General features: G+C 47.1%; 3 protein-coding genes across 10 annotated transcripts in view; all 3 read left to right on the top strand.

Moving 5' to 3' along the window:
* SEC24C (SEC24 homolog C, COPII coat complex component) overlaps window positions 1-10,989 on the top strand; it is a 33,848-nt gene extending 22,859 nt beyond the window's left edge. For 4 of the 8 annotated variants that reach the window (XM_059054195.2, XM_059054192.2, XM_067025379.1 and 1 more), the window contains 19 exons: window positions 249-385; window positions 1,618-1,686; window positions 3,000-3,111; window positions 3,332-3,459; window positions 4,596-4,734; window positions 4,940-5,055; window positions 5,232-5,356; window positions 5,518-5,709; window positions 5,919-6,012; window positions 6,228-6,344; window positions 6,699-6,869; window positions 7,595-7,691; window positions 7,781-7,926; window positions 8,150-8,288; window positions 8,441-8,559; window positions 8,657-8,836; window positions 9,087-9,278; window positions 9,512-9,601; window positions 9,746-10,989. In XM_059054195.2, the coding sequence (XP_058910178.1) occupies window positions 249-385; window positions 1,618-1,686; window positions 3,000-3,111; window positions 3,332-3,459; window positions 4,596-4,734; window positions 4,940-5,055; window positions 5,232-5,356; window positions 5,518-5,709; window positions 5,919-6,012; window positions 6,228-6,344; window positions 6,699-6,869; window positions 7,595-7,691; window positions 7,781-7,926; window positions 8,150-8,288; window positions 8,441-8,559; window positions 8,657-8,836; window positions 9,087-9,278; window positions 9,512-9,601; window positions 9,746-9,886 (2,504 nt within the window). In that variant the 3' untranslated portion in view covers window positions 9,887-10,989. The remainder of the gene's footprint in view (window positions 1-248; window positions 386-1,617; window positions 1,687-2,999; window positions 3,112-3,331; window positions 3,460-4,595; window positions 4,735-4,939; window positions 5,056-5,231; window positions 5,357-5,517; window positions 5,710-5,918; window positions 6,013-6,227; window positions 6,345-6,698; window positions 6,870-7,594; window positions 7,692-7,780; window positions 7,927-8,149; window positions 8,289-8,440; window positions 8,560-8,656; window positions 8,837-9,086; window positions 9,279-9,511; window positions 9,602-9,745) is intronic. The other 4 variants (XM_067025376.1, XM_059054197.2, XM_067025380.1 and 1 more) reach the window with 1 other exon arrangement.
* Window positions 10,987-17,872, top strand: FUT11 (fucosyltransferase 11). The gene is made up of 3 exons (XM_059054230.2): window positions 10,987-11,892; window positions 12,291-12,916; window positions 14,573-17,872. The coding sequence occupies exons 1-3, from the start codon at window positions 11,185-11,187 to the stop codon at window positions 14,718-14,720; spliced, it is 1,482 nt and encodes a 493-aa protein (XP_058910213.1). The 5' UTR covers window positions 10,987-11,184; the 3' UTR covers window positions 14,721-17,872.
* Window positions 17,873-19,360: 1,488 nt separating this feature from the next.
* On the top strand, window positions 19,361-20,656 carry CHCHD1 (coiled-coil-helix-coiled-coil-helix domain containing 1). The gene is made up of 3 exons (XM_059052738.2): window positions 19,361-19,517; window positions 19,644-19,762; window positions 20,358-20,656. Exons 1-3 carry the CDS (start codon window positions 19,394-19,396, stop codon window positions 20,469-20,471), a joined length of 357 nt encoding a protein of 118 aa, XP_058908721.1. The 5' UTR covers window positions 19,361-19,393; the 3' UTR covers window positions 20,472-20,656.
* Window positions 20,657-22,077: the final 1,421 nt, after the last annotated feature.

The raw sequence follows: 22,077 nt of genomic DNA, 5'->3' as shown, positions 1-22,077 counted from the left end.
TTTTTATTTGCTTTTAGTATTGCTTGCTAAGTGGTGAACTAGATAGACAGCTTCAGGGTATTATTACTAGGATCTGGGGTTTATAAGATTTTTTTTTCTCTTAGTTCAGATAGTGTGGGCTTTCTCTGAATGGTCATTACTATACCTCTCAATTCTACATTTATAGGAGTCTAGTAATTTCCATGAGGCCTTAAGAAGAGATAGAGAAGGAATAATTTGTTCATCAACCTTGTGTCCTTGTCTCTCAGGTTCCTTTGGACCAACCCGGGGCCCTCAGTCCAATTATGGAAGTCCCTACCCAGGAGCAGCCGCTTTTGGAAGTCAGCCTGGGCCTCCTCAACCATTGCCTCCTAAGCGCCTGGACCCTGATGCCATCCCAAGCCCTGTAAGTAGATACTTATGTGGTCCTAGGGAAGGAGCTTGTGGCTGCCAGATAAGTGAGTCAACCTAGAAGAGATGTTTGCCTAGCCTTTTCTGATTTTCCTTTTCGTTCATCATCTTGTAGGTGTAGAGACTAGATGTAATTTTTGACTCTTTAACTAGAACTTGAAGTTCCAGAAGTCTTTTGGGGGCACTTTTACTTCATAGCTGGGCAGGAAAGGAAGGGAAACCAGGAGTGATCAGCAGTATCAGTAGAGCCTCTGGGTTGAGTGCTGCATTCTGTCACTGCTGGACAGAGCATGGTAACCTCTGCTCTTCTGTGGAGGAGTGGGTGGGTCCAGGTCTTGTCCTCTTAGATCTAGTAGGATAACAGTCTTCTTAATGGGTAGAGCTGGTGGAAATTCTCTGGTGTTAGGTGTTAAGAAAACAAAAGCCTCTCTGGATTCTCTCTGCCCCTATTTGGACAGTGTTTTAGGAGGAAGCCTCCAATACTTTTGTTTGTTAGCCTGCTGCTTTGTGGATGGGGAATAGTGATCTACAATTTCAAGGGCAATGTGGGGAAATTGCTTCTCCCAGGAAGAGGGTGAATCTCACTCTTAGAGCCATCAAAATACTCAGGCCTTCCTCATCATATGCAGAATAGAGGCTGGTACTGTAGTCCGAAGTGGAGGCCACTTTATAGTTCTGTCTGCAACATTTGCTATGTCAATTACCTCACCATGCTTAGCCATTGTCATATTCCATTCTGTTCTCTTCCCTCTTCCTTTGGGGAACTATCATGGTGAGGGACCCAGTTGGCAAAGGGGAACTCTAGAGGACTAAGCAGACCCTCTTTCCTTTTCCCTCCTTTAGTGAGAAGGAGAGTCTGGTTGGATGTGAGGCTTCATTCAGCATAAGAATAGTTCTTATATGGGCGGCTTGGCCTTTTGGAGGGAACGTCCCTCTTCTTCCTTCTTAAAATTCCTCCCATTCAGCCCCTCCGTATAACCCCTCTTGCCCCCTATTTACCCCCTTCCTTATCTTTCTAAATCATAGCCTGAGCCATTAAAGGCTCTTTTTTGGCCCAGAAAAATTTGGAATTTCTCATCTAGGGGGGGGCCTGATTTCAGCAGTATGAGCTGGGTTCCAGCTGTTCATGTCTAACTCATCAGGGCTGAAAGAAGTAACATCTGCTTCTTGTTCTTTTGTCTCCCTCCCTGTATTCCCCTGCTGCCTTTATTATTAAAACACTAAAAGCAACTCAATGAGCTGCCTCCTCAGCAGAAAACCAGGCACAGAATAGACCCTGATGCCATTCCTAGTCCAGTAAGTGCAGGGGGTGGGTGTGTGTTTGTCATCCCTGTGTTAATGTCACCCATGCATGCCTGTGACCTTATCTTCACCTCATCCACCATGTCCATCCCTCCGCATCCTCTTCCCTTAGTCCTTCTAGACCCTTGCTTTTACAAGCTAGAAGGATGTGCATGCCTCTAGTCACCATATAATGAAGAAGTAGCAAGCTGTTAGCAGTGCCTTTAAGTATGGGATGGTAGAAGGTCAGGATCGAAGGGCGGGGTCAGATGGCATATTAAGCTTTGGTTTTAGTCCTGCTGGCTCCTCCAGGAGCCTGCATGTGACATAGGATGGAACAGGACAAAACTGAACAGTAGATCCTTCCCTTCTGGGTTTGATTTGTCTACTGCTTGTTTTAGAGAAACATGTGGGTAGGTCGCTACTAATGTACAAATTTGGGAAACTGTCATTTCTTATGGGGAGGGGACAGCTGGTTTGGGAAAGTGTGAGCCACTTTCTCATCTGGAGAGTCTGTTTGACTCTGATATATTTCTAAGCTTCAACTCTTTCTCCTATGGGATACAGAGTCTTATTCTCCCTTTACTTTTTCTGATTTTACCAAACCCATCTTGAAGTAACTGACCAAAGGTTATCAGCCTGCATGAAGGTCTGATCACCAGCTTTGCAAAATCTTTTTTTTTCCTTTGCTGGGTCTGTCAAAATGTGGGGGACTGAGGATTGGGCTATAATATCCTCTTCTCCCATATTTACACACTGATGCTTACCTGAAAATAAGGCAGCATCTGCTTCCTCACCTTACCTGATCATTTCCTGCTGTGTAATCCTCTCCTCACCCTGTCCCTTCTATTTTCATTGACTGTAGAGTCATTCCAGGTAGATTTCATCTTTACATGGTTACCGTTGTCTGTTCTCCTGCTCTGATTCAGAATGTGTCTTGGGAAGAGAAGGGGAGGCGGAGGCTTGATGGGGGAGGGAAGTGGAATCTGATCATGTTTGAAGGCTTGTGATAAGAAAGAGCTGGAGCTTTCCTGGAGTAGGTATTATAACAGGGTGATCACCATTTATTGGGGATCAGGGCGATTCATAACGAAGCCCTTTCTCAATGTTGCCTGTCCAGCATGTTGCTGCTGACTGTGGAGTGGAAGATTGGCATTACAGCATTTTATATGATCTCCTAAAGGAGAGCAGGCCTGGTGCATGAGGTGTGTTCCTTGGCAAATTACTAGTTTCTGTGCTGCAACTCCAGTGTTTCTTTCTCCTGGCTCTCTGCGATCTGCTACTCCCTTTTCATCTGTCACTTCATTCATTTCACCTCTTCCTTACAGATTCAGGTTATTGAGGATGACAGGAACAACCGGGGTTCAGAGCCATTTGTTACTGGAGTACGGGGCCAGGTGCCACCCTTAGTCACCACCAACTTCCTCGTGAAAGACCAAGGTGAGAAGGGCATTAATTACTCCCTGCGGGGACTTTTTCTCCAGCTTGTGGATGGGGCTTTGTCAGTCTTTAATCAGAGACCAGTCCCTCATTGGCCTCAAGGGGGAAAAAGCCACCGTCAGCTCTAGCATTTGTTGGGATGATGGGGTGGATTGGCGATGGAGAGCCAGTGTCTGGAGTGATTCTGTGATCTGACTCAGCTTTTCTACGTCCTCTTCAGGGAATGCAAGTCCCCGATACATCCGATGCACATCCTATAATATCCCTTGCACATCTGACATGGCTAAGCAGGCTCAGGTGCCCCTGGCAGCTGTCATCAAGCCGCTGGCAAGGCTGCCCCCAGAGGAGGTGAGTCAGGGAAGGGACTAGAGTATAACGAAAGGGAGGAAGGGAAGGGGAGTGGGGAGTGAGACTTCTTCCTAGATGTGATTCTGGCAGTCACATTGGAAGGAGTCTTGGTTGGGCGGGAGGGGCAAATATCTTCAATAGTTTTCTATCACAGGGCCCGTGCCTGAAGGGGGTGGTAGGGATGAAAGTAAAAGCCCAAGAAATTGCTGGATGGGAGCAGAGTCCACAGGGGAAACACATTATGGAAAGAGTCAAGGCCAACTTGTAGGGGAGAAGACACCTGGTTGCAGGAGCCTCTCATAGCATGGTCATCTCCAGATGATTAGAAGCACATCATTCTGTTTTTTCTCGTATGCTGTCCTGTCATCCCAGGTAGGTCGAGATGTTAGGCCAGCATATTAAGGAAAAAGGTAGATTAAGATCCAGTAGTCCTTCTCTTACCTGGTTTGGGCCATGATCTGTCACCCCAATACCTGGAATCAGCATTGAAAGACAGCTTGGCAGCTGCTCTGCCAGGCCTTGGTAGGATACCCTCACGTTCATGCCTAGCCTAATGAACTTGGGGTAAATTTCTCTATAACTGGATACTCACGGCTCACTTTACATCCTGCTTCTCTGTCTTGTTCTGTGTTTTTCTCTCTTTTCCTGGGTCTCAATGGGGATGGTTGGACACTTGGCTGCTGGTCTCTTATCTGCCTGGGCATCAGTAGGCTCACAGAAATCTAGGGATTGGGGAGGACAAATGTCATAGATACTTCGTTGGGAAGGGAGGTAGGAGTCAAGATCCCTAGAGCAGGAGTGAAGGGGATTGAAGATTGGGCCAGAAATGAGAATCCTGGGTAATCTCTGGTTTTCTCCTCATACATCCATGTCAGCCCCTGGCTTGTTTGTGCCAGTTCCACAGTTGCTCTTCTCTTTCCAGAAGAAGTGAAATTCTAGAGATGAGTAAGGAGAGGGGACTATAGAATTTAGACTCTTAGGGACATTTGACATTTGTCCTCATTCCCCTTCTCTCTGCTCCCTCCCCAGGCAAACATGCCCTTCTCCCTCCAGGTTGTTCCTCCTCATCTGTTGCCACATATAGCTCCCTGCTGTAGCTTTCCTCTATGTCTGAGCCCCTCCCCTTTGCTCTTTAGGCTTCACCGTATGTCGTCGACCATGGGGAATCTGGTCCTTTGCGCTGCAATCGCTGCAAAGCATACATGTGCCCTTTCATGCAGTTTGTTGAGGGAGGGAGGCGCTTCCAGTGCTGCTTTTGCAGCTGTATCAACGATGGTATGTTCACAGAGGCTGGGGTTGGGGGGGATCTGGATTGCATCTTCATTGTTCTCTTTCTAGTTAGATAGATGAGGGTCTGTTGGTTCAGGAGTTGGGGAAATAAGGTGCCTGTGGGGATGTGGGGCAATAGAGTGAGCTCAGCCAGGACCCAACTAAGATTGAGCGTGGACCTTTGAGTAACACTCTGCCCTACTCCCCACAGTTCCCCCCCAGTATTTTCAACATCTGGATCATACCGGCAAACGTGTGGATGCTTATGACCGTCCTGAGCTGTCCCTGGGTTCTTATGAATTCTTGGCCACTGTAGATTACTGCAAGGTGAGGGAAGGTAGCGTGGGGAGCAGCAGTGGGTGGACAATGAGACAGCTAAGACTTGCTGTGGTCATTTCCCTCACCCCGTCATTGTCACCTTTGGTGTTGACTTCTCTCTAGTCAACTGACCTGCTTACTAATACCCCTCTCCCCACCGCCGCCAACATTTCCTTCCTTTGCAGAACAATAAGTTCCCCAGCCCTCCTGCCTTCATCTTCATGATTGATGTCTCCTACAATGCCATCAGGAGTGGTCTTGTTAGGCTCCTCTGTGAGGAGCTCAAGTCACTGTTAGACTTCCTGCCGAGGTGAGAGTTAGGAACCGAGGTGCTTCCTTTGGATAATGATGCCTGGGGAGGGGGCATTGGGGTCGGTGGCTGGGTTAACTCAGCACATCATGGATCCTGATGTCATGAAGTTGGGTGGTGGAGAAGGTGGCAACCGTGGGTAACCATGTCACCTTCTACAGGGAGGGCGGGGCAGAAGAGTCAGCAATCCGCGTTGGCTTTGTCACCTATAATAAGGTGCTCCACTTCTACAATGTGAAGAGCTCATTGGCCCAGCCACAGATGATGGTTGTATCTGATGTGGGTGACATGTTTGTGCCACTGCTGGATGGCTTCCTGGTCAATGTCAATGAGTCTCAAGCAGTCATCACCAGGTAGGAATTAGACTGTGGGAGTAAAGCAGGGATGGGGTGGGTACAACCACAGAAAGCCAGAGAGTTGAACAGAGGGTTCAGCGGATGGACAGAACACTCCTGTGCCTCAGGAATTCTCAGAGTCTGGGGACCAGATGACTCTTCAGAGAATTGGGGGATTTGAAATTTGGATTGCAATTTTGATTGCCTCCTATCACCTATCTCTTCAGCTTATTGGATCAGATTCCAGAAATGTTTGCAGACACAAGGGAGACAGAGACAGTATTTGCCCCAGTTATCCAGGCTGGGATGGAGGCTCTGAAGGTAAGGCTTGAGTCCCTGGCAGCCACCTCTGCAACACTGTCTTCTGACCATCTTACCTTCTAGGATACAACCCCTGTTTCTTCAATGATTGATGGCTGTGCAGTGAGTCAGCTTGTCTGACATAGTTGGCACTGAGTAAATGATGAGGGAAGGGATGAATGAATAATGGATGAATAAAGGAAAGAATGGACAAGTAGATCTCTCTTCTTTTCTAGGCTGCTGAGTGTGCAGGGAAGCTCTTTCTGTTCCATACCTCCCTGCCCATTGCAGAGGCCCCAGGGAAACTGAAGAACAGAGACGATAGGAAGTTGATCAACACAGACAAGGAGAAGGTGTGGGATTGGGAGCTGCGGGGAGGACTTTCTATTACAGAGGAACATGCTGTCTCTTCACAATGCAGTACTCTTAACTTTCCTGAGGGGGACTGGGACTGGATCCTCTGCCCTTTCATGTGTCACATCCGTGACTGCCAACCTTCTCCACTGCTCCCACACCTCTACCCCATCCCAAAGCCCTTGGTAGACTTTTTTTTTTTTTTAAGAGACTGTTCTGTTACCATTGCAAACTGAGAGGTAGATCTGAAGTCTTACATGTCCTTGAATATCCCACATTACGTATACAGCATATACAGTTCTCAGGCAGGGTGGAACTGGGATCTTTGAACATTTTTTTCTGTTCTTCCCCAGACTCTGTTCCAGCCTCAGACAGGTGCCTATCAGACCCTGGCCAAAGAGTGTGTGGCCCAAGGCTGTTGCGTAGACCTCTTCCTCTTCCCTAACCAGTATGTGGATGTGGCCACGCTCTCTGTTGTACCCCAGCTCACTGGTGGCTCTGTCTATAAATACGCTTGCTTTCAGGTACGGCATGAGACTTTGGGTGGCAGGTGGAAGCAGGACTGGGAATGCCTGCCTGCATGTGGAGTGGCCCCTTAGCTGCTGACTCATTAATAGGAATAGCGTTGGAGGAGAAGACTGCATAGTGTAAAGAAGAGAGTGTGGCAGTCAGGAGCATGGGGCTTGGAATCAGTCCTGGGTTGATATTTCTGGCCCTACCATTTACCAGCTACGTGACCTAGGATAAATTACTTAATTATTCTATCCTTTGTTTCTTCATCTATAAAATGGGATTTTTATAGTTATTAATTAGGATTTGTCATCAGGATTAAGTAATTATATGTAAGGCACTTAATGTGATACCTGACATGTAATATGTAATAAGTGCGTAAAAGCTATCATTGGGCTTCCCTGGTGGCGCAGTGGTTGAGAGTCCGCCTGCCGATGCAGGGGACACGGGGTCGTGCCCTGGTCTGGGAAAATACCACGTGCCGTGGAGCAGCTGGGCCCGTGAGCCATGGCTGCCGGGCCTGCGTGTCCGGAGCCTGTGCTCCACCACGAGAGAGGCCACAACAGTGAGAGGCCCGCGTACCTCAAAAAAAAAAAAAAAAAAAAGCTATCATTATCATCAACATCATTATCTTCACTGTTACTGTCATTACGATTCTGCAGGCTTGTAGAATGGAGGGGGTGCAGGGAGATTGTTTATATGTAGTCAGTGATGTGACTCTGGACCTGGGGGGATGCAGGTGGAAAATGACCAGGAACGGTTCCTGAGTGACCTGCGTCGGGATGTACAGAAGGTCGTTGGCTTTGATGCTGTGATGCGGGTCCGGACAAGCACTGGTTAGTCCTAGTTGGAGAAGAGCAGGTGGGGGGGCTCAGTCTGGTGGGAGGCACCTGTCATACTTTTAGCCCTGTCCATGTGGCCTCAGGTATCCGTGCTGTAGATTTCTTTGGAGCTTTCTACATGAACAACACAACAGATGTGGAGCTGGCTGGGCTGGATGGGGACAAGACGGTGACTGTGGAGTTCAAGCATGACGATCGGCTCAATGAAGAGAATGGAGCCCTCCTGCAGGTAGGGGTCAGGAGGTGGGGATTGGGGAAGAAGTGTCCACGGTCATTTCACTGCTTATAAATAGGCTGTAGGGAATGGGGTGAGGGGTGGGTAGAGAAAACTAGAAGAGGCTGGAGAAGGGATGGCTCATGTCTGTCTTCTAGTTTAATAATATAGCAGAGGCAGTTTTCTGAGGGCTATGCTGAGGGAGGGGTGTGAATTCCCCCTTTCTCCCTTCCCCTAGTGTGCCCTGCTCTACACTAGCTGTGCAGGGCAGCGACGGCTCCGCATCCACAACCTGGCCCTCAACTGCTGCACTCAGCTGGCTGATCTGTATCGAAACTGTGAGACTGACACGCTCATCAACTACATGGCCAAGTTTGGTGAGGGCAGAGGCAGGGCAGGGTGGGATTGGGGTTAAGAGAAAGGTCCAGGAAGGTCAACAATTCAGCACTCCTGAGTGGGTATGATGGTAGGAAGGCACATGTGATGGAGTGGCTGACCAGTGACTGTGCTGTCTCCCTTTCCCATCCAGCATACCGGGGGGTCCTCAACAGCCCTGTGAAGACTGTTCGTGACACTCTTATCACTCAGTGTGCCCAGATCTTGGCCTGTTACAGAAAGAACTGTGCCAGCCCCTCCTCTGCAGGACAGGTAGGGCAAGCATATTGGTGGAGGAGTTGTTGGGATACATTTTTGCATTGGGAGGGATTTCTCATGATCATTGACTTTGTTTTGATAACCCCCTTAGTTGATCCTTCCTGAGTGCATGAAGCTACTCCCAGTTTACCTGAACTGTGTATTGAAGAGTGATGTCCTGCAGCCTGGAGCTGAAGTCACTACTGATGACCGGGCCTACGTCCGACAGCTGGTTACCTCCATGGATGTGGCTGAGACAAATGTCTTCTTCTATCCTCGGCTCCTACCGTTGGTGCGACTGAGTGCTGGGGTGTGAGACACTGTAGTGAGAAATGGACATCATAGGAGGAGGAAGGGAAGGATTAAATTCATCTGTGTCTGACGCATGAATTTTTTACCTATCTTATCTGATGTAATATTTTCATACTGAGAGTTACTCAGGTGCTTAGCTTTCTGAAATTTCGTGTGTATGGGGGTGGAAGATGGGGGTGTGGGTGGGCAAACGAGTCTTGGTGACCTTTTGCCCCCTTCCTTTTGTCTAGACAAAGTCTCCCATTGAGAATACCACTGAACCACCAGCAGTTCGAGCATCTGAAGAGCGTCTAAGCAACGGGGATATATATTTGTTGGAGAATGGGCTCAACCTCTTCCTCTGGGTGGGAGCAAGTGTCCAACAGGGTGTTGTCCAGAGCCTCTTCGGTGTCTCCTCCTTCAGTCAGATCACCAGTGGCTTGGTGAGGGCAGGGAGTCAAGGAGAATGTGGGTGTGGAAGTAGACTCTGTGATATGAGTTAGGAGCCAAGAAAAGTGTGCTCATTCCCTTAAATAGCAGGGTATATACTTAGGGAGGGTGCTGTCATTCTTCACAGGCTTCCATATTTCAGATAATGCATAAATCTGTGCTGCCCCATCTTCACTTCTGGATTCAGCATACCTTACCATAAGGATAAATGAATTTTGTGTTCCAGAGTGTTCTGCCAGTTCTGGATAATCTGCTGTCCAAGAAGGTGCAAGGCCTCATTGACAGTTTGAGGGCACAGAGATCACGGTACATGAAGGTAACACTGATCTGAACCTGGATTTCTTACCTTGTCAAGTCCTCACCGGGAAGGGGGATGGGGAGTAAGTGACTAGATAATGGGATTTCAGGGCATGTTTAATTCCCTTTAGCCCTGCCTCATGACCCTGTGTTCTGGCCGTAGCTTATTGTGGTGAAACAAGAGGACAAGCTGGAGACAGTGTTCAAACACTTCCTGGTGGAAGACAAGAGCCTGAGCGGCGGAGCATCCTATGTGGACTTTCTCTGTCACATGCACAAGGAGATTCGGCAGCTACTGAGCTAGAGCATGTGGGTAAACAGCATAGGGTCCAGGCCAGCTTCCAGAAAGTACCCCAGGACAGCAGAGAAATTGGGACAGTTCCATATATTATAAGTCATATAAGCTGACCTCAGTCTCTTTGTGGGGAGGGCGTGGTATAAGGAGACACCTTCTTTCTGGGCTCAAGTATCCTACCACTCTGTCATGTCCTGCTGTTGGAAGGTGCCCCTATCCCCTCACTTTACCCTCATTTTCCTGCTAATCCTGTCATAATGAATGTAGTTTCTCAGTTCACTGTATATGATTTGGTGTCAGGGGATTTGGAGCCACCCAGACCCTGATAATATTATGTGTCCCTTTGGACCAGCCTCCAAGAAGAGAAGGGCAGGCAGGAAGGAGTGAGGATCCCAGGGTATTACGGGGGGAGGGGCTGCTAATTCAGCTCATTGTCATCAACAACTTCCTATATTAGGGATAAACATACCTACAGGTGCACAAGAGCTGGGGTATAGACCATAGATGGTAGAGAGAAAAGTGGTCAGTCTTCTTGGGCCTGGAAGTCAACAGCCAACTCAGTGACTGAGGGTGGTTGTTTAGCTTTCTTGCTCTGCTTCCACTGATCTTTCTCTCTCCTGAAATGATTGGTGATCACTTGGTGAATAGAGGCACGTAATCAGAAATGAATGAGCCTGGGAACAGAGTTGCAAAGTATATTAAGACCTGGTAGCGGTATCAGCCTCCTTTCCAGCTGGAGAGGCCCCAACACTGGATGGTTCTGTAGGGAGCCTGGCCATCAACTTGCAATACCTCACAGAGCCAGCCCGCATCCCACTCTGAGCTCCCCCTGGAAGCACTGTTCTCCAAGCTGGAGGTTGTTGGGGAGAGAGGCAGAGTTGGCTAGTGTCTCCTGCTAGGACACCACTCAGGCTTTCGTACTGACAGAGTGGCTGACAGTTATCTTCCAACCGCACCTAGCTGGGGCAGGACAAGGGCTAGGCTTGATGGTGGCCAGGCTTGCCTGCTCCCAGCCCGGGACGCCCATGCTCTGGACCTCTCATTTCTCTTCGTTGGTTTATTTTTCAATGCATCTTTAATTTGTAAAGAAATAAATTAAGATGTAACCAGCAGCCTCAGTTTTATCTGCGACGTTATCACTTTCCTTCCGGTACTCCCTGCCAGGATTAGCGGCTCCCGCGAAGTGGCCGGCTGAGGTGGCCACTGAACTGCGCATGCGCCATGTGCCCCTGTGGCGTAGGACCTCGTCCCGTCGCGACTCACCGCAAGGCGGGGCCTGCTGAGGGGCTTCGGCTGTCAGAGTAGACATGGGGGCCGGCCGCACGGGGGCTGTGCTTGTCGCCCTGGGAGTGCTTAGTGTCTGTGCGGCCAGCGGCTCAAGGCCCGTGGCAGAGGGGGAGACCGGCGGGGAGGTGGAGTGGGCGGAGCCGTGGGACGGCGCAGTTTTCCGGCCTCCCTCCGCGCTGGGCGCAGTGGGGGTGGCGCGCGGTCCGGAGACACCGCGGCCGGGGAGCGGGGAGGCGGTGGACCTGCCGGTGCTGCTATGGTGGAGCCCAGGGCTGTTTCCTCACTTCCCGGGCGACTCGGAGCGCATCGAGTGCGCGCGCGGCGCGTGCGTGGCGTCCCGGGACCGACGGGTGCGGGGAGACTCGCGGACGCGCGCACTGCTCTTCTACGGCACCGACTTCCGCGCGTCCGAAGCGCCGCTGCCGCGCTTGGCGCACCAGAGCTGGGCGCTCCTGCACGAGGAGTCGCCCCTCAACAACTTCCTGCTGAGCCATAGTCCGGGCATCCGCCTCTTCAATCTTACCGCCACCTTCAGCCGTCACTCGGACTACCCGCTGCCGCTGCAGTGGCTGCCCGGGACCGCCTATCTGCGCCGCGCGGCGCCTCCGCTCCCGGAACGCGCGGACTGGCGCCGCCGGGGCTACGCGCCGCTGCTCTATCTGCAGTCCCACTGCGACGTGCCTGCGGACCGGGACCGCTACGTGCGCGAGCTCATGCGCTACATCCCGGTGGGTGAGGGCGGGACGGGAAGGGGCGGGTGGCGCGCCGGGCTGAGGCCGCGACCCCTGGTGTCCAGGCCGAAGTGCCATATCGTCTTCTTATTTTTTATTTTTTTTAACATATTTATTGGAGTATAATTGCTTTACAATGGTGTGTTAGTTTCTGCTTTATAACAAAGTGAACCAGTTATACATATACATATATCCCCGTATATCTCTTCCCTCTTGCGTCTCCCTCCCTCCCACCTTCCCTATCCCACACCTCTAGCTGGTCACAAAGCACTGAGCTGATCTCCCTGTGTTATGCGACTGCTTCCCACTAGCTATCTATTTTACGTTTGGTAGTGTATATATGTCCATATATACACTACCCATACCCTCTTGACGGCGTGTTGTACCCCACTCAGGTGGACTCATATGGGAAATGCCTGAAGAATCGGGAGCTGCCCACGCCGCGGCTACAGGACACAGCCACAGCCACCACTGAGGATCCAGAACTCTTGGCCTTCTTGTCCCGCTATAAGTTTCATTTGGCCCTCGAAAATGCCATCTGTGACGACTACATGACGGAAAAACTGTGGCGCCCCATGCACCTCGGTGCTGTGCCTGTGTACCGCGGCTCTCCCTCTGTGAGGGACTGGGTGCCCAACAATCACTCCATCATCCTCATTGACGACTTTGAGTCGCCGCAGAAGCTGGCAGAGTTTATTGACTTTCTGGACAAAAATGATGAGGAATATATGAAATACCTGGCATACAAGCAACCTGGGGGCATCACCAACCAGTTCCTTCTGGATAGTCTGAAGCAGCGGGAGTGGGGAGTGAATGATCCTTTACTGCCTAACTACCTTAACGGCTTCGAGTGTTTCGTCTGTGACCACGAACTGGCTCGGCTGGATGCCGAGAAGGCCCATGCAGCCTCTCCTCGGGACATCCCTGTCCCTGAGCCTCATATTGCCCAGACCTCACACATGGACTGCCCAGTGCCCACACCTGGCTTTGGCAGTGTGGAAGAGATTCCTGAGAATGACAGGTAAGGGTAGCTGGGGTCCCCTGTGGCTGTCAAATCAAATGATTTACTGACTTGCTTTCTGCAGGCAATAAATTAGCACTAGGTGCTGAGGGGGATGTTGTATAAGGAAATTATGACATGGGATCACTCTGCCTTTAAGGTTTCAAGAGTCTAGTTGTGGGGATAAGACAAACTGCGAAAGCTCAGTAAAAGATGTGAGATATCATTCAGGGCAACAACATACGAAAATCAGCTTTTGTAAACAATGTTTGCTGTAGTTCAAAAAAAGCTTCAACTAGAGCAGAGGGCTCGTTCAGGGAAGCAATGGGAAAGAGACAAAGCTGGGCCAGATTGTACATATTCTGAATACTAGGCTCTGGAGCTGGACTGTCCTGAAAATCAACTCAGCTATTTATGGAGCACCTTCAGCATGGTGGGGCCGGGGATGAGAAATACAGAAGAGAGTATTCTGAGGGAGGTTTGTCTGCAACAGTCAGGGTTTATACCTGTTAACCTGGTGTAACTATTAACAGCACCTCCTTTCACTCTTAAAATTACCCTGATTTGGATGATAAATTATATGTTTGTCCTAGGCAGAGTAGAAGGGATGCTTTCAAAGGATGATTAACAATGGTGGGCAGTGTGGATTGGAAAGGAAGTGAGGGGGCTACTGCTGTAGGTGGCAGAAGATGGTGACATTGGGAAACAAGGTCAGCATGGGAGGTGGGGTGGGAAAATGTTGAAGCCACTTGCAGCAAACCACACCTGTTGGGGGAGGGGTGATAAAAGATTATTAGCCTTATGGACATATATACACTGCCAAGCGTGGGGTGGATGGCTGGTGAGAGGCAGCCCCATGGCACAGGGAGATCAGCTAGGTGGTTTGTGACCACCTAGAGGGGTGGGATAGGGAGGCGCAAGAGGGAAGAGATATGGGAACATATGTGTATGTATAACTGATTCACTTTGTCGTAAAGCAGAAACTAACACACCATTGTAAAGCAATTATACTCCAATAAAGATGTTAAAAAAAAAAAGATTATTAACCTTGAGAGAGGCTGCTAGAATGCCCTGCAGAGATCACCTTGGACAGTGGGTGGCAGCAGAGGGCTGGCACAGTTTGGTCCTGGGAGTGGAGGTAATTTGTATCCAGTAATTCACATCAAGTAATTTGTATCTAGTTTGTGCTGAACATAATATTATGATTTATCAGAGGAAAAGTGTAACACATTAAAAAAAGAGAAACATTCAGGTTGTGTCTCATCAAGACACTGGATACTATTGCACTTTCATTTTGATTATTGAAATAGGTGTAACATAAAAGGTAACCATCTAAATATGCCACCTTGCTTTTCTTAGGGAGATTACTGTGTCCATAGTTTGGCCCCTGTCCTGCCTGCCTCTTAATTCCCTCCACATTTGGGGACCAACAGCAGGCAAGTCAGGAAATTTAACTCATGGTGGGGGGCTGTTGTGTGATAAATTTGTGTTTGTGGCTTACTGCCTGTCACTTGGACTAGTACTGGGTTTACTTCACATTTCCTTCCCTCAAAGCGGATCCCTCGTCCTAGCCAGAAACCACTGTATCTGCTTAAGATTTCTTTGGCCATTCAGAGAAAGGTATGACTCATAGCTGTGCTGAGGTTCCATAATCCAACTCCCATTTTGATGTTTCAGCTGGAAGGAGATGTGGCTGCAAGATTATTGGCAAGGCCTGGACCAGGGGGAAGCTCTCACTGCCATGATCCACAACAATGAGACACTGCAGAGGAAATTTTGGGATTACCTAACTGAGATCTTCATGAAAAGGAACCAAAATCTCTAATTACTCTTGCAAGAGTCCTTAACTTGATAGAAGTCCTTATTCTACCATGGGACATGAAGGGTATCTGCTACGCAAGTTTTTAATGAACACTGTCTTACCATGAATTCAAAGAATAAGTTATATCTACTGATATTTTATCCTAAAGATGTGTAGCCAGGGTCTCAGCCTATGGTAATAGGGCCTCTCCTCAAGGAGAGATGGAGGCATCCAGTTCTTGGTTTAGTGGGAACCAGAAGCCTGAAACACCCATTTGTTTAAAGGTGCTGATCAACAAAAATTTTAAAGAACTGCTTATTTCTCTAGCCATATCATCCTCTCAGTCGTGATTGGGACAACACGTTAGTACTTGGCTGTGAATGAGGTAAGATGGGCCAGGTTTAGCGTCTTTAGAAAACTACTGTGCTATTCCTCAAACCACTCATTATTCAGTACCTTTCCCAATCTCTTTTCCTCATCTCTTGCTTTATAAACTGTTATGTTGGTGGTGAAGCAAAACTCCTGGTGGGTTGTATTCTGGCTCTCTGGAGTTGTATTTTTTATATCATTTACTTTGCTTTTCATGTCAACCTTTTCATTTTGAATGGCTTTTTCTTTCCTGGTTTTCCACAATTTCTGATGGAGATGGAGTAGCCTTGCCACCATTTCCACATTCATTTTCCCCAGCATTAAACTGCCTGTAGATTTGACAGCTTTTCTTACTGCTGGTTTGCTTCTTATCTAGGGCATATCTGAAATTCCGTCTCAACTCACGAGTAGAAAGATTCAGTGGCTAATAAATGTCATGCCAATTTAATGAATTGTCCTGCTCTATTTTAGATTAGAGATGGAGACTCAGGCTGGAAATGACAGCAGAAAAAGCTATAATGATTTTGAAATGTTGAAATAGGCCAATGTGAATCTAAGTGCAGATTTTTATAAGTCCTTGATCTCTTCTGTCTGCCTAATGAACTCTTCTATTATTTTTATATGCTGCGGATGTCCATTTCCCTCAAAAACTCATGAAAATTATGGCAGAAAAAAACAGCCCAGCAATATAGCTCTAGTAATTCTCTTATATTCTGTGGCACTTTTCACTTTCAGTGGGATAAATATTCCAACTTCATTCACTCTATTACTGTTAAAATGCACAACTTTATAGTACTTACTGAGACTACATTTTGATGGAGCCCACCCACCTAAGCTCAAGGGCATGAGAAGCGAAGCAAAACATTTAAGCCATCACAAGTGGCTGGCTAAATAAAAAGTTGTTAGTCAGATTTAGGGAGGTAGCCAGACCCTTCTATTGCTGTGGTTTAAACATACAGCTTAATGGACAGGGAGACCATTTGCTTTTTCTGGGGCAGTGGAACAAGAAAGAATACCTTGGATCTTAGAACTACCCTGGTTGTAATGTTGTATTAATGAGTTATCACTAGAGAAGTTCCATAGCTTATCAATATGTCTGGTTTAAATTTGTGTGTATGTATGTATATATACACACATTAATTTACAAACATATATATATATAGTTGTAAAGACTGAAGAGGAAGATGATGCTTATGACTTCAGTACAGACTATGTATAATAGAATCTTGTCCTTCTATAAGGTTTTGTTGGTTTTTAATATTTTGATCAGACTGCTAAGCTGTTCTTGTGTGATATACCAGCTTGTTTTTTCTTAATTAATTAATTTATTTGTTTTTATTTTTGGCTGTGTTGGGTCTTCGTTGCTGTGTGCAGGCTTTCTCTAGTTGCAGCGAGCGGGGGCTACTCTTTGTTGCGATGAGCGGGCTTCTCATTGCGGTGGCTTCTTATTGCGGTGGCTTCTCTTGTTGCAGAGCATGGGCTCGGCTTCAGTAATTGTAGTTGTGGCACGGGGCCTCTAGAGCGCAGGCTCAGTAGTTGTGGCGCACGGGCTTAGGTGCTCCGTGGCATGTGGGATCTTCCCGGGGCCAGAGATCGAACCCATGTCCCCTGCATTGGCAGGCAGATTCTTAACCACTGCGCCACCAGAGAAGCCCACCAGCTTGCTTTTAAATTTAAGAAATCTAGCTCTTTAGAGCTAGATCAAAGCTAACATCAAGTGTTTATTTAAAAAAATAATGGCACCTGCTTGGAATGGGGTGAAGATTTACAGAGAATTTACAATTTTGGGCTGACATGAAACTATATAATATACTGCAAAATGGAAATTCTGCAACAGATCTCGCAATAAACATTTTTATATATGGGGTGCTCATATATTGTATATATATGAGATGCTTCAACAACTAGGGTCCTAAAGATGTGGCCAAGCAAAGCTATAATTTAGGCTGGGTTTCACTGCCAGGGTGGTTCTTTTTTCTTTTCCTATTTTTTTTTGGCTGTGCCACATGGCTTGTGGGCCCTCAGTTACGGGACCGGGGACTGAACCCAGGCCCTCGGCAGTGAAAGCACAGAGTCCCAACCACAGTACCACCAGGGAACTCCCTTGTTTTTCATTTTATTTAATAAAAAATGCCCTTCATATGGAAAGTTTTCTGTTTGGACTTTTGCAGAAAAGAATAAGAGAGAAAGACAGACCTTCCAAAATACTTACGTTAAAATTTGATATAGTAAGGACTCTTACAAAAGAAGCCAAATTCAGGACTCTCTGAATTCTAAGCTTGCAATCTATTTAAATGCAAGCTGCTGGTTTATATAGGCAAAATACATTATTACCCAAGTGCAAAATAAGGTTAGGACTCAAATTTCATTATGTGCAATGAAAAGGGTAGGTGATGGTTATGCAGTTTTTTATGAATGATTGTGGCGGCTGGAGACTCATACCTGCTTTGTGGTCAGTGCTTCCCAGACTTTCTCCTTTATTCCTCTTACCATAAAAGTATTCAAAACCAGGTGCTACATTTCCACAAGGGAAAGCAGAACCAGGAATAGCCACATGGCTATCTAATTAAAGGCTTCACTTTCTCTGTGGAGAAAGCAAGCAATGTGAATTTTCTCTGGTTTGGGGCCCAGCCTGCTCTGTATACAGTAGCAGACTTGGGGTTATTGGTGGTAGAAGTTCTGATAGGAATTAGCTTGGTGTTGCTGCAGTGGGGGTGGAGCATGGGGGCTGATGCCTTTATTATTCCCGAGTTGCTTCTTCGATTATCACAGGTTTAATTTTGTATAATAAATGGCTTCTTTTTAAACAGTGTCTTCTGCTTGGTTTTATTTCTGGGGTGAAGATGGTAAAGCTGGACACTTGCAAAAATATTTCAAACATTTGTTCATTTAACAAGTATTTATTGGCACTGCTCTAGGCCTTGGGGATACAGCACTGATCAAGATAGACAAGGTCCCTTCTCTCATGATGCTTACATTTTAAATGGGTGTTGGGGGATAAGGCTGTAAACAAACAATAAATGAACAAGATAATCCAGACTATGATAGGTACTCTGAAGAAAAAAACAGGTTGATGGTGGTTTGGATGGAAGTCCGGGAAGTCCTCTTTGACATGAACTGGGACTCAATAGAAGAAAAAGAACCAGTCATGCAAAGATACATGGGAAGATTCCAAACATCTGTGATAAGTAACACACACTAAATATTGCTTCTTCATAGTAGTCATCTTATGAACTCCAAGCTTGTCTAAGTTATGCTTCCATTACCAGAGACATTTATTGGAGCTCATGTGTAAATGCCTTGAGAATGAGTGGTTCATCTTTGGACTGAGTTTTGTAAACAGCTAAAAGTCACTTGGCGGTGGGGGGGGCGCTGGGGAAAAAAGTAACTTAGAACCAAGTCTGATTAAAGCTAGGCATCATAATTGAAGGGCCAAGTGTATAAATAGGAATGGTACTGCTAAGTATCTTCAGAGGATTGGCGAGAGGATTAAGTAAAACGATGAATGCGAGAAAGTGCTTAAACCTCACCCAATCCACTGAGATCACTACAAATGAACAAACGATATATAAGCAGCAGCTGCTGTTAGAGTAAATGAGCCTATTTTTCTTCGCGGCTTCGGAGTGGCTCTAAAGGTAATAAAAACCAACAGTTCTTAAAGGTTTATTAAAATCATTCCCAACGTAGCATCTTAAACTCTCATACTTTTTTTTTTTTTTTTTTTTTTTTTTCTGTTGTGGCCTCTCCCGTTGCGGAGCACAGGCTCCGGACGCACAGGCTCCGGACGCACAGGCTCAGCGGCCATGGCTCACGGGCTTAGTTGCTCCGCGGCATGTGGGATCCTCCCGGACCAGGGCACGAACCCGTGTCTCCTGCATCGGCAGGCGGACTCTCAACCACTGCGCCACCAGGGAAGCCCAAACTCTCATACTTTGATTCGCACCCATTCTCTCTGCCTTTGCCTGTGTCAATCACCCTCTAATCCAGACTTTACCACCAGAAACTAGAGTCCATTTATCAGGCCTCTCTCCTGGGTGTTCCCGGCCCAGTACTGCCCCAAGACTTCAGAGTCCAGAGCCTACAAGAGTCAGCGTAGATTCACAAAAGAGTCCCAAAGACTCTCCTCTTAACCTGCACACGGGTCTGCATCAGCCGGGATCCGAACCCGTAATCAAGGAAACCCCGCCAAGAAAAGAAAAAGGTGCATGCTGGGGCGGGAGCGGGGGATGGGGGGGGTGGGAGAGGTTGTTGCCGAGTCTCGTCGAGCTCGTAGGGGTCACGCAGCGTCACGCACGGCGCCGCAGAGCCTGCCGGGAGCTCGGTGAGCAATGGCGACGCCCAGCCTCCGGGGTCGGTTAGCAAGGTTTGGAAACCCGCGGAAGCCCATACTGAAGCCCAACAAGCCCCTCATCCTAGCTAACCATGTCGGGGAACGGCGCCGGGAGAAGGGCGGTGAGCAGTCGGAGCCGTGGAGGCCCCAGGGCGGAAGTCGGAGGAGTGCAGAGGGCTGCTGGGTGGGAGGGCCGGAAGGTAAGGGTCTCCTTGTGACTGAGGGTCCCCCGCGTTCTGCTCCTCCAGAGGCGACTTGTATCACGGAGATGTCAGTAATGATGGCTTGCTGGAAGCAGAATGAATTCCGCGACGAAGCTTGCAAAAAAGAGATCCAGGACTTCTTCGATTGTGCTTCGAGGGCTGAGGTGACAGGAGGCTCCTGGGGTGCCCTTTTGGGAGGAAAATGGGGGGCATACAGTAATGGTTCTTACTGCCTCTTGCTAGGAGATAAGAAAGTCCCTCTCATTCTAAAAGGGCGTGGAAGTTTTTGGAAGCTACTTGAGTCACACCAAAGTGGGAAAGGTTACTGTTTTGAAGGCATTGTGATCTTGAGCGATTTGTTTCACTGGTTTTAGCTTTACTTGGTGCAAAATGAGGTTAATATTAATATCCGCCTTGCAGAATTTTGTGAGTGTCAAGTGAAGAGATGAATGGGAAAACCACTTTGTAAAGTTTAAATTGCTGTTCAAATAGACATTATTGTTTGAAGTAGAACTAAAGATAGTAAAGGACAGGTTGTTTGGTTTCCAGCCTAGACTTAATTGCCAGCTGGCATGGTAGCTTCAGACCATACAGTCATTCTTGGGTCCCAAGTCCTTTTGATGAAAGGGGACTGGGAAGATGACACAGATCTCCAGGCTGGTTAATACCTTAGTGTGATTTGGGGTGTTGTGAGAACTATTCGCTTAGGTCAGGGCCAACTTTGGAGCTGTCATTTTAATTTTTGTTCTGTGTTTTCAGGCAGCCCGAAAAGTGAGATCAATCCAGGAGGACCTGGGAGAGTTGGGGAGTTTACCCCCCAAGAAATTGAATAAGTTGTTATGTAGGTTTCCTAACAAACCTCATGTCAGCTGAAAATGGAGAAGCATTTTCAATGACTGGACTGTAGCTTCTGAGAACTATGCAGAGGCATTTTAGAGATATTTGCACTGCCATGCTCTCTTTGAAGAGTAGGAGGCAAAACACTTTCTTTTACCCTTTGGAATCATTATGTGGGTGGAAATTATGCTTTATGTTGAAATAAAATCCTCTGAAGAGAACTTGGCCTTTTGTTGTGGATTAGGTGCTCCCACCATAGTTGAACCTTGTGTCCTCCCATACACTCTGGAAGGTCTTTGCTCCCTAATTTGCACCAGGTGCAGGACAAAAACCTTCGTCTTGTCCTGCATACCATTTAGTGCCCTTGCCTTTGGATGCATTAAGGATGTTGGAGTCTGTCTATATGCAGAGTTTTTTGCCATCATCTGTAAGTATTTAGCGACTACCTGTTTTGTGCATTACCCCTGCAGGGTGCTGCGGGAATAATCAGAAGTTCACAAACTGATGACCCAAAGGTACTGCAGATGAATTTTATTTGGCCCACACAGTTAAAATTTTGTTTTTAAATTAGCTGGCCACATTCAAAAATAGGAAAAATGTCATAAAAAGCCCACTTTTTAGCTTTTCTTAAAAAAATCAAAAGATCTGGCAACCGTAGTTTCTTATTCCCACATGGAAATAAAGATTAATCAAGTAGAGCTGATGATCATTTGTCTCCATTCTCCAGGGATCTTGCCACAGGACTCTCCCAGATGATGAGACTGAGACTTAATTGGCAATTATCTTCTTTGTGTATCACCTGTTCACTTCTCTCATTAAGTTATCTGCCTAGCTGCTGAAGGCATTTACTTTTGTGACCTCCTGATATTAGAGCAATTGTATAGCATTTTATGTATACTCTGCCCTTCCAGGCATAACTGAGTTAACCTTTTCTATGTACTTTACAGCACGTACATCCCTTTAAATGTACAAAGGGATCATTGGGGGTTTTAAAGCTCCAGTGGGATAATTATTAAGATAAAGAAGGGGCCGTGCCTCCTTGACCCCCCCACAGTTACCTCTTTCTATAGTCCGCATACCCCATTGGTGGAGCACTGGGCAGTTGCCTAGTTCTGCAAGCTGTTAGGAAGAAGCTCAGTGCTTAGGCATTTTGGACTAGCCTAGGAAGTTCTTAACCTACAGTCAATAGACTCCCAGTAAGAGGTCTGTGAATATGGATGAGAAAAAAATTTTATCTTTAACCACAACTTAAATTGAGCATTTCAGTTAGGGCTGTGGGAAAGAAACCACAGTATTGTTAGCGATACCTATATGAAATCACAGTATCTCAATATTTAAATTCATCACTAACTTCAATATTATGGTAGTTATTACACTTGCTGGATCTTATTTAATGTATAAATAAAGAAGTACTATGTTACAAATTTGTTTTATTAATATTTTGATAATTGTATTTCAACATAAAAGGTTTCCTTTGTAATTCTTTTATTTTGTTTATTTATAAACAATCTGAGAAGGGCGTCTAGGGGCTTCACCAGGCTGTTACACGGCCCATGGCACAAAAAATGTCTAGGAACCCCTGGACTCAAAGGCCCCACTGACAAACAGTGCAACCATCTCCTGAAATCAAACGCCTTCTTTT

The sequence above is a fragment of the Kogia breviceps genome, chromosome 2, assembly GCF_026419965.1.
Source record: "Kogia breviceps isolate mKogBre1 chromosome 2, mKogBre1 haplotype 1, whole genome shotgun sequence".
NCBI lineage: Eukaryota > Metazoa > Chordata > Mammalia > Artiodactyla > Physeteridae > Kogia > Kogia breviceps.
The sequence above is the reverse complement of the archived record's forward strand: the minus strand, read 5'-3'. Positions and strand labels throughout refer to the sequence as shown.